General features: G+C 45.4%; 1 protein-coding gene across 1 annotated transcript in view; it reads right to left on the bottom strand.

Annotated features, from left to right (window-relative positions):
- The window catches only part of ZNFX1 (zinc finger, NFX1-type containing 1), a gene marked incomplete at its 3' end in the record, with an annotated part of 11612 nt that extends 1615 nt beyond the window's left edge, over positions 1-9997 (bottom strand). The window contains exons 1-12 of the mRNA XM_010145557.1: positions 8245-9997; positions 7302-7433; positions 6895-7043; positions 6526-6678; positions 5967-6084; positions 5483-5730; positions 5225-5364; positions 4767-4921; positions 3967-4112; positions 3502-3612; positions 2990-3085; positions 6-868 (exon numbers count right to left, since the gene is read on the bottom strand). Of these exons, the coding sequence (XP_010143859.1) occupies positions 6-868; positions 2990-3085; positions 3502-3612; positions 3967-4112; positions 4767-4921; positions 5225-5364; positions 5483-5730; positions 5967-6084; positions 6526-6678; positions 6895-7043; positions 7302-7433; positions 8245-9997 (4064 nt within the window). The remainder of the gene's footprint in view (positions 1-5; positions 869-2989; positions 3086-3501; positions 3613-3966; positions 4113-4766; positions 4922-5224; positions 5365-5482; positions 5731-5966; positions 6085-6525; positions 6679-6894; positions 7044-7301; positions 7434-8244) is intronic.
- Between the last annotated feature and the right edge of the window lie 1093 nt (positions 9998-11090).

Below are 11090 nucleotides of genomic sequence, written 5' to 3'. Positions count from 1 at the left end.
ATTCCTGCCCACAGAATTCCTTGCATGTGTGCCCACAGTTTAACTTTTTCGGGCAAGGCTCTTGGCAAAGAAACTCACTGTCCGGAGTAGAGCACGGTACCATCTGCCGATGGCCACACTTAGAAATAGTCTTCTCTACTATCGCCATACATGGCGTGCAGGGCTCATAACATGACCGTGGACAGCAATGCCCAGCCGCACAGAGCACCTTTTGACAAGGTTTCAGACATCGATACTCTTTGTGCTGTATGTCGTACGGGTGACATGCCCTTGTGCAAACATGTCCACAACTCAACCTGAATTCACAGGGACGACTACAGCCTCCTTCTGCGACTCTGCTGAAATCTGCTGCTGTAGATACCAGTGTCTTGGTTTCAGGGTGGTTTTGACAGCAGAGCGCCAATGAGTGGCCAATGTGACCTTTCTCCTGCAGGGTGTGAATAATCTTGCTCCAGAGAGGAACCTTGCCAAGCATTCTCATATTTCCAATACAATACAGCCCTTTCTTAGCTCTGGATAATGCGACGCATATCCGATTCGGGATCTGTAAGAACCCAACTCTCTGCTCTCTGTTGCTCCGCACAAGAGACAGCAGAATAATATCATTCTCCTCCCCCTGGTACTTATCTACTACATGAACCTTCACACCTGCAAAGGTCTTGGCTGGCATGAGCTTACGCAGGCAGAACAGCTGTCCAGTGTAAGTCGTGAGAATAGTGATCTGGGAAGGTAGATAACCCTGACACAAGAAGTATTTGCACAGTTCCACGACAAACTGGGCCTCATGCAGGTTCTGGTGGCTTTTCCCTTCCTGGATCTCTTGCTCAGGAAAGTCATGCTCCACAAAGAAGATGTTAGATAAGGCCCCCTGAAACAAAAGAAAGGCATGTCAGGAACAGAAGTCTAGCTTCTGTCATTGCAGCCTGTTTCCATGCCCCCAGCAGCCAGGAGGACCCTCCAGGAAAGGACTGCAGAAAGCAGTTGCTGCACACTTACACAATTTCCTCTCCAATTTCCAGAGCATATTCATCAGATAGGAATCCAAGCTTATTCATCACATTTCAACTTATTAGTGATATTTCAGCATCCTGACATGAAATCAGTTCCTATTCCCTATCTTTTCAGGGTTTCTACTCTACCTTTTCAGGTTATAGAAAAGAAAAGGTTAAGCGCTAGTAACATTTCTCAAAGCATCATAGTTCCATTTGTGGGGAAAAAGATAGTAAGTTACCAGTGAACAGGGCTTAACACTTGCTAAAACTGCCTAGCAAAACCCATGACTTCTCTGTTATCGCAGAAAAAACAAAGAGGCAAGGAGGATTGCTTTTCCACCAGGAAAACTAGGAACTCTGAGGACTCCAGCACTCACCAGCTCCAGGGGCGCAGTGTTGCCTGCTTACCTGTTCATAAATCCCATTTGCCTTGAGTTAGCGGGGACCTTTAATTTTTGCCTAATTAACTGGAATTCTTCCACTGAAAAGAAATTCTTGGGCTGTGTGCCAAAACCCAGACTGTTTTTATGAGGAAAGAACAGGTTTTGTAGATCAAACACAGATCTCTGCTTTTCCAAGGTGTCCACAGTGGCATGGTGTCCACTGCTGTGCAATTTAATTCAGTGATCACCTGTATTGGTTACTGTACGAGATGGGAAGATTCAGTTTTGATGCCTTTTGTATCTCGAGTTTGTTTCAAGGCCAGATGGAAGCCTAAAATTCTCCAGAATAGCTTTGCACAGGAGAACTGGGGGTAAAATTGTGTGATCTCCTAAATCGTTGTGTGTTTTGGGTGGGGTTTTCGTTGTTGGTTAGTTTTTCATTTGGTTGGGCGTTTTTTGTTTAACTAAAGCATCTTCTACAAAATACCTGATTTGGATTTCCAGTGGATTTCTGCCACTTGCCCAGACAGTTTATTGTAGTAATTAAATCATCTTCAGTATTAATTTTCTCTTGTCTGGCTTCATCATTCTACTATGGTTTTCAGTTTGCTTTCCTCATCCAGTTAAAAAGCTTAACTATTAAGTACTGTCTTTTCACGAAGAGAGATTTACATAGGCTAAGCTACCACAATCATCCTCCTTCTGTAACCACCTCCAATTCCTTCTCCCAGAGTATTCAGTCGCTTGTGTTTCAGAGATCCAAGACCTAGCACTGGTAGAACACAGCAGCGCAACCTTGCCTCAGACTTCTGGGGCAACAGTTAACTGCTGAGAGAGGGCTGTGAGCAAGAACACAGAACAAGGCTATGTAAGATAGGAACAGTTAAATTACAGACAGAGATATGATTGTTAGTACTTCAAAGATGCAAGAAAAGCACCGACATGGTGAGATATGAAACCCTAACCAGGGTGTGGAAATACAAACCAGAAAACAGGAAGTGAGTGTGAAGATGGAAAGTCGGTAACATTAAGGAAGAAGCAGAGGCTGGCGCTTCTGGCTGATACCTGCCTGACTCTAGCAAAGACTCTTCAAGTGTCTTATGGAGTGGCAAGTATATGCTTGTAACTTAAGTTCTAGCTGTTTATTGCGTGTGTTAGCCAATAAATGATTGCTTCATGCTTTTAAACTGAATAGATGTTGTTTGCAGATGTTGCATATTGGTAAAATGCCCAGAGAACCCAAGAAAGGAGAGTTTCAGTCATCAAGTCATCTATCTTACACCGGAGTTTCACATAATAAGCTTTAAGTCTTTCATTTAAGATTTCTTCCTAGCTTCCAATCGCCTACGATTCTTTTAGTCCCTTCTTCCATTTTTCACTGTTCTTTTAAAGTTATCAGTACTGGATCAATTTCCAGTGTCCGCCATCACTAATGTCAGAAGAATTACAAATTACTTGCAAATTCTGTATCACGCATTTCCTTGATTCAGGCATAAATTTCAATAACTGAACTTGATCTAAGAATTTTAAAACCTTGAACACTGTATTTTATAGAAACTCATTTTAGCTAATAACAGGGGACAAAAGCAATTGCTTGGATTGCTGAAAACTCACTTTTATGTTCTCATACTTCAGGACAGAGGGATGGTTCTCCAGCTCCAGGTAAATATGAGGACTGAGAAGCCGGGCAATTTCAGGACGCATGCGGTGCTGAAACACAAAGCAGCTTTATCAGTCTTGAGGAAGGAGCACCAGACTTCCCTGTCCATACTCTGTTGTTCTTGTGGCTGAATAATACAAGACAAGGATGACTTTCCAGTAAGAGTCAAGCAGGCAGCACCTCCCGACCCCTACCCTCTTTCGCTGTCAGTCTCCAAGTCTCAGATGACACAGTGAGCCACGTTCATTGCACTAAACCCCAGGAATCATAGTGCTGTGGACAACATCCCTGAATAATTGGAAATACTCTGGGACACTGTTTGTGGTGGTTTGATAGCTCTTACCATTCTTCCCAGGAGTTAAATAGCACACTCTTTTCTTTTAGGCTGCTTTTAGGCTAAGCGTACTGCAAACTTAAAACAATAGAAATGCAAATGCACTGGAGTTTTTTTATAGCTCTTCCTCACTTGGTATTTGAGGCGGACAAAGGGGAAATTGACTTTCACCAGCCGTTCAAAGAGAGAGACTTCCAGATTGAAGTTCTTGGCCAGGTCATATACATTTGCACTAGGCTGCAGCTGAAAGAGAAAGGATAGGAGGTCCATGTTTTAGCATGTTTCCTGTGTATTAGTAAGCTTTCTCACTCGTCTCTTTTTCTTGTCACTGGCCCCCCACAGAAAGGCCAGAGACTGGATTCTTGAAGTGCTAAATAGCAAAGTGAGATGTGGTCATGACTGAAGTGGATACGAGCACACGTAAAACCGTAAGACAAGTCACACAGGGGCTCTACTCCAAAACTACAGGAGACAAGACTGGTGGTATCTGTGGAGGCTGGGGAGCAGTAAGTCTTGGCAATGTTTCACATATGGGCGTTGGTTAAAAGGTTCTAGTTCACTTGCACAGCAGTTAACGGCATTGGTCATGGATGTTACCTGCTGGTGATCTCCAATGAGGATGAGATGCTGGCACGCTTTACTCAGAGTAGTAATGGTGTGAGCCTCAAGCACCTCTGCTGCCTCTTCTACAATGACAATTTGGGGCTCAACTTTTTGCAAGATCTGACGGTATTTGGCAGCACCTGAGCAAGGAGAGAATATAAACCTTAGCAGAGCATAATCACAGGCAGGCAGGATGACTAGAGTTTTCAGGGAGGGCAAGTAGGCTGAGTACCAGAAAAACTGGGGTTCTTCCCAAGACTCCCTATATCAAGACTCAGCTTTTTAAACTTTAAACTAGCACCATACCAAGGATGGCTCCCATACAAAGACTTATTAGGGCAGACGGGTGAGGATTAGAGTCCTACATCTGCCTTGGCCCTTTCCCAATGCTCTCTCAGACATAAAATACCTACTCAATTCATTGACCAATGCACATAAATAAACCTCAAACTGTGTCTCCAAAGGGGCCATATTACAATGACCTTTACACCATCATGACCAGAAGGGCAAGCATGGGGATAGCAGTGGAGGTATGAGCGGTGCTTTACTCAGGAGTAGTTGTGTTAGAAGATTGCTGGGCAAGAGTGCACAGAAACTGCTCATGCAGTTATTTGTACAGCTTGCACAATAGCCACATTTGCAAAGGGAGTCAATGATTAAAAAGGCTGCAGACTTAATGCAGAGCCTAACCCAGGCCTGTCAAGCAGCATGTGATACTGATCTTTTGGCAATGAGGTCTTTTAACCATTACTGGATGCAGTGCGATACTGATTGGCTTCCCAACTGCTGTGCACCTGTAGTTGTCATCCCCAGAACTTGGGCCTCCTTGAGAATGCAGAGATCCTCCTGCAGCCTTAGTTCTGTCAGCCTTTCTGCTGCTGCCTGGTACTGCTGTTCATACTGCAGAATCTTCCGTCGAATAAACCCCTGATAGGTCCGCAGCCAAAGCCTGAAAAGAAGGTGCCATTATCACACACAGCAAGGGGAATAGCATAGTGATCCAGAGGTTCTGAGTGGACTCAGTTCAAAACTTCCTCTATATCTTTTGAACAAGAGATTATTAGCATCTGTACTTAGTTCCAAACAGACACGGTGGAGATGACAGCACTGTCCATGCAATACAGGGAAGGTAAGAACAAGCATGTTCAAGTAAGGATGGACAGAAACATCGTGGCTTGACAGAAATAATACGCAAACTGGAACAGTCCTTGGAAATATTTGCCTGACAGACCCTGCAGAATAGCTTTGTCACCTGTAAAGCCTCCAGCGGGAGCTTAAGTCAAGTCGCCACAGATCCTGAATAGCCTTGGCCTCTAACTCTGTCATTGCACTTGGCTTACAGAGCTCAGCCTTCATCTTCTGTTTCATTTTCTTCCTCTGGGCAGCAGTTACCTGCAGCAGAAAGAGTTCCCCGATAAGCAGTTACAGCACAAAGATTCTTCTGTATTAGCATTCCCATTGCTCTCTACACAGTCAAGCCGAGCCAGAGCATGTTACTGCATGCAGTTACCTCCCACTGATTAGCCGCCTTTTGTAGCTGGGTCGCTCCTTCTTCCTGGTCCTCCAGCTTCATAGCCAACATCACTCTGGCTAGTTCATGGACAGCTCTGTGCTCTTCCTCCTTCCTTCTCCGAGGCTTTGCTGCCTCTTCATCCTCAATCACTCTGTCAGCTTGAATCAGGTCAGCCTCCTCTGGGATCTCCAACAGCTCCTCTTCTGCTTCACCTTCCCACTCCTCCTCTCTCTCCTGCTGACCACCTGTAAGAGTCACCACTCACAGCTGCTCTAGCAGAATCTCCACGCAGCAGTCAGATCACTATGTGGAAATTAGGGTTAATCTTCTTTCCACTACATTACATTATCATGCATCTTTCACTGTATGTGAGATAGCGGTGTCTCTTCTCTGGCACACAAGCACTGCTTAGGCAACACACCAGTGAAGGATGAGGGGTAGTTTTTGTCTGTTTGTTGGGTTTGGGTTGGTTTTTTTTTACCTGAATTCTCAGCCCCTATATTCTCTGCAGCGTTCTGGGTAAAGACAGTTACACCAAGGCCCAGCCACTCCAGAATCTTTGAGTGTTGTGCAGCATTGTAGTAAAACTCCTCATCATCCTAATATAAGGAAAATCAAATCAGCCAGGCCTATTGCACTTCATAGTCTTAAGACGATGCCAAAGCAGCACCTTGCAGCAGCAGGCAACTAGGACAAGTTCCCTGAGAGTTAGAAACTCCCTCCAGAGTTAGAAAGTCTGAGCAGACTCGCATCTTCAGAAAGAACATCCCTCCACCCTTTCAGTTTAAGAGGCTTTCATTTGGCACTTGTATTTTTATGCTGATAAAGATCTCTTAGAATCTCTGCAGTTCCAAGGAGCACAATTTAAAACCCCTGCCTGACCTGCCAGGTCTAGATTACTGTCACTTGGCACAGCTTGCTATTCACTCCCTCACTTTCCTAGCAGCCAAGCGATGATAGGAAATGTGCTTGGGGAACCTCAGGCTCAACAGCAGGAAGGGCAGTAAGCATTTGGTGGGACTGAATTACTCAGAAGGGGCCTCTCTTACCAGGCCATGCATCAGACTGTTCCAGTGCTGGGGCGCAATGCATGCTTCTAACTGGCGCTCATGCAGAACTCCGTATGTTGTGCACTCCAGGTGCTTTGCTCCTTCGTGCAGCTCCTGCTCAGCCTCTTTCATCTCACTGGTTATCTACTCATAACAAAGAGAAAGGAGGCATCATTGTACTCTCTGAGCACGATGAACAGAACAGCAGAACAGGAAACTGATAAAGGGAACAAGGACAGAAGAATTAAGAGGCTGACTTCAGTGTAAGACAGGGTGAAGGAAGGTGTGGAAGAAGTTTAGTTAGCTCCTTCAATGCACAGACAACCCAGTCCCATCATCTCCAGAGAAGCCTGCACATACCTTCATGTAGGCTCTACGGAGATGCATTGGCAAGTTGTATCGGAAATCACATTTCTTTCTCAGCTCCTTCAAGGTAAATTGCTTCAGGACCTCACTGCTACTTCTGCCCCCAACACGTACTATCCCACGTTTCTGGAATGTGTATATTCCTGGGAATGAAAAAGAAATGTTAGTACCAAAGAGGCAAAGTCTGTTTTCTGTAGTAGGACAAGGGGTAGGGGGAACACCCTTTGTCTGCAAATGCTACACTGGATTGGTCTGAGTGAAGTTTTCTTACTGTGTATCAACAGGGATAGAGTCACTAGAAAAAGCCAAAAGAGCAGATCATCATGCCAGAAGATGAGCAGAGTAAGACTTATACTGTAATTTATACCTGAACCTCCACCATACTTATCAGGTACTCTTACCTTCTAAGAACTGGTCCAGTGCATGGTTAGTGTAGCAGACTATAAGGATGGGAGACTTCTGGACAGTGCTTTGCCACACATGATTGTTAGTTAGGAGAGCCTGAACAATCTTCAATCCCACATAAGTCTTCCCTGCAAAAAAAGCCCAGAATCAGGAAAGGACAATCCACCCTCTACAGAGTACCTTGAAACACAACGATCACCAAAACCAGGTAAAAGACTTCCTTCTAGGCTGCAAATCTGGTCTGTGCCAAGAGAGGTGACCCCAGAATTAACTAGTTTACGAAATACAAAGTACCGTGACACTGTCTTTATGGGCTGTAGTTGAGCAAAGCACTGCTTTGCAAGAATGTTGTCTTTTGGTTAACAGACTGGACCTGGACCCAAGGTTTCCTCTGCTACTGCCTCCCCCAGCCCATGCTGATAGCGGCTTCATACGATATTTGGCCGCACATGAAACATCTACATACTAGTGGAATACAAGCAGTAGTGCTTGTTGAGTTCAGGTACCATTTAAAACTATAGTTAATTAGATTAACTACAGTTAATCTTCTAATGCTTTACTGACACAGAGGATCAGGGCTGAACACCCAAACGTTCTAACATGCCGGGAAGACAAACAGGATGTTTGCAAGCACAGCAAGAAGTACCATGTTATCAAACACGGTTGAATTTTTTTCACCCCAGTACACAAGCAGAGCCAACAGCGAAGTTGGTGTCTACTTGCCCCTAGTTTGGCAACACATAAGATCAGATATGGGTATTTGAGGATATTTTAACCTTCTCCACAGCTCACGCTAACTGGGCTACTCAAGCAACAATTAGGCATGGGTCTACAGTTTTGGAGACAGTACAGCTGGTTTTCTCTGAAGATTATCTTCCTAAATAGGGGAACCAAGAAGAACTCCTTAAATAATAGAGACTTAAAGCAAATGTTTCTCACCAGTCCCTGGAGGTCCTTGGATAACAGCCAACTCCTTGGTGAGCGCAAGACTCAATGCCTGCATCTGAGACTCATCTAATCTCAAGGTTTCCATTGACGGCCACCACTTGGGATCTAGAACAAAGACATCTTGCCTTCTCAAACCATCAGGGTGTGTATTATCACCCGATAGGGAATCTTCCATCAAGGGTGCAAAGTTGTAGACAGTATTCATTGTCAGGTATGCTGGCTTCTCCACCTGTGCACTGCATTCCACAATGTACTTCTGGAATGGGATATCTTCTTCCTGGATTTCCTGTAACCCTTCTAGCACATGCCTATAGGCCTCAAAGTAGGCAGCTGTCTCTACCATGAGGAAGGAGTCTGAGGGATGAACCTCTGCCAGCAGCGCCTGGCTCTGTGCAGTAAAACACAGCTGCACAATCCCGCAGGCGAGATCTGCATTATCGCGATTAGAAACAGTGGCAAAAAGGCACGTTTCAAAGCGGTCTTTCGACATGCAGACCAGGGACCCATATAGCAGTCTCTTGGAATTCTGCCACCGTACAAACGTCAATGGTTTTATGTCAAACTGGACCTTGTAAACAATACCAGTTGGGGAACAGAGAGGGGTAATAATCCGTGTGTCAAAGTAGATCCTAATATCATCAAATTTTTTCTTTCTCAAACCTTTGTCCTCAAAGTTCTGCAAAAGCTCCAAGATACCTTCCCTTAAGGGCCTCACAAAGTCTTCTCTCAAAAGCCGGAAATGGGTGTCAAGATAAATGCTGGTGCTCTCATATCGCCCAGAAACAATATTGGGACGCAGAAGGGGTTTTTCATCACGATGTACCTCATTATATGTTGGATAAATGGTCATTGTACGGTAAGTTTCTTCTTGACCGTCAGTCCAAGACTGCATAAGCGTATAGTTATCAGCCCTCAGCGTGCCTTCGTGTCTCTTCTCCTGCAAATGCTGCACAAGCATCTGGACTTTCTTTAGATTCTTCTCTATTTCTTCTGTGATGTCCACACCAGAAGCTCTCAGGGCATTTATGGATACTGGCAAAACCGTCAAGAGAACGGAGATTTTTTGCATAGAGCTGGCTGGGAAAACACTGACCAGCTCCTGCAGTAGCAAAATTATGTTGCTGATATGCAGAGGGTACTGATGACGTATGGCAGGGACTGATTCTGTTATCATGTCAGACACATACTGTGGCAGACAGATCTTGAGAAAGTTGGAGTCTTTCACCACTCCGAGAAGCTGCTGGACACTCTGTCTATCCATTCGGGAACTGCATGCTTTTTGAAGCACCTGGCAAACGAGCTGAAGGAAACTGGGTTTCATTTCCGTTTGGGAGAGAAGTTCCTTCAAACCTGAACTGGAAGCAAGTGTGATGACAACTTCTGAAGGGTCTTTTTGGAGGAGACTTTCTAGGAATTTATAGCCAATCCTTCTGGCTTGCTGAGGCTGCTCACTGAGCTGGGCACCACCTGGGGTTGGGTTCTGGTAGAAACAAGGATTCTCCCGAGAGTGCATTCTCCTTCCTCTACCTTCATTTCCCCGCATAATCCTCAGCCCTCTAACTTCTTCCTGGGCTTGTCCACCTTGATTCTTCCTTCCTCTCCCTTCATTTTCTTGCTCATTCCTGAGTCCTCTGGCCCTCTCAGGTGTTCGTCCATCTTGATACCTCCTTCCCCTACTTTCATTTTCTTGCTCATTCCAGAGTCTTCTGGCTATCTCATGTGCTTGTCCAGCTGGATGCCTCATTCTCCTTCCCTCATTTTCTTGTTCATTCCAGTATCCTGTGGCTTCACTGTTAGTCTGTCCACCTTGGTTTCTTGGTTTATTCTTACTTGACTGAGGAACCCTCCAAATCCATCCACCAAATCTCTCATCTCTTTGCCCAGGTAGATGAGTATAATTACTGTCTTGGGGGTATTTCCCTAATTGAGCTGACTGGCCTGACACAGTATTTGTTCTGTTTCTGCCTCTTTGTATACAGCCAGTATCCCAACGGTCCATATACCCTTTAAAAAAAAAAAAAAAGACACTCCTTAATTATAAGTCAACCATATTAACCTATCTCCCAACACAAATGCATGAGCGTTTTGGCCTGCTAGTCAGCATATTTGGGACGTTTGGCATCAAGTTAGAAAACTACCACTATACTTGCACTGACTTTCAAACTGACTTTTCCATTGTACCTTTTTTTATAGCTGATAAAAAGAATGCTATGCCTAGAGTTCACTTCAGCTGTTAAGCCATGAAGATGCTACAAAAATAAACTCTCTTCCACAGTGCAGAAAGCAGGATTAAGGAAGGCCAAAGATGAGGTTTCCTGCTCAGGACAGGATTCTCTCGGGAGTTACCCATCATAACAGCAAAGGCAGCAGCAGCTTTGACTGACTGTATATAGCACAGTTAAAACACAGACCTTCTGGACAAAGACCAGCCCCTCGGAGTAGCAGGACGCGCAGATCACACAGCCTCTGTCACACTCTCAACAGAACATTCAGAGAAGCACGGAATACTAGCAGAATCAGCTAGCAAAGAGATCGCTGCAGCGCATCATCCCCTCACGGCCCCGAATAGCCTCCGGGGCTAATAAGGAAATGCTGCAATTTAGGCTTGGGAGGAAGTTTCGCTGTACACAGGCAGAAGAGGAGTAGATCCCCTGTGTCAGCACCATCACCAGAGCTTCTGCCCTGCGTTCACTGGCCGGCCCTCACCTCTCCCTCCAGCTCGGGAGCGAGGGTCCTGCGCGGCACCTTCCACTCCTCGGCTCGGTGACTCCTCCGCGGGGCAGCGCAGCTCTCTGGAGCGAGGGCGCCGTTCAGCGCCGGCGGCTGCGCAGGCTCCT

The sequence above is a fragment of the Buceros rhinoceros genome, unplaced genomic scaffold, assembly GCF_000710305.1.
Source record: "Buceros rhinoceros silvestris isolate BGI_N320 unplaced genomic scaffold, ASM71030v1 scaffold37371, whole genome shotgun sequence".
Lineage (NCBI taxonomy): Eukaryota > Metazoa > Chordata > Aves > Bucerotiformes > Bucerotidae > Buceros > Buceros rhinoceros.
The sequence above is the reverse complement of the archived record's forward strand: the minus strand, read 5'-3'. Positions and strand labels throughout refer to the sequence as shown.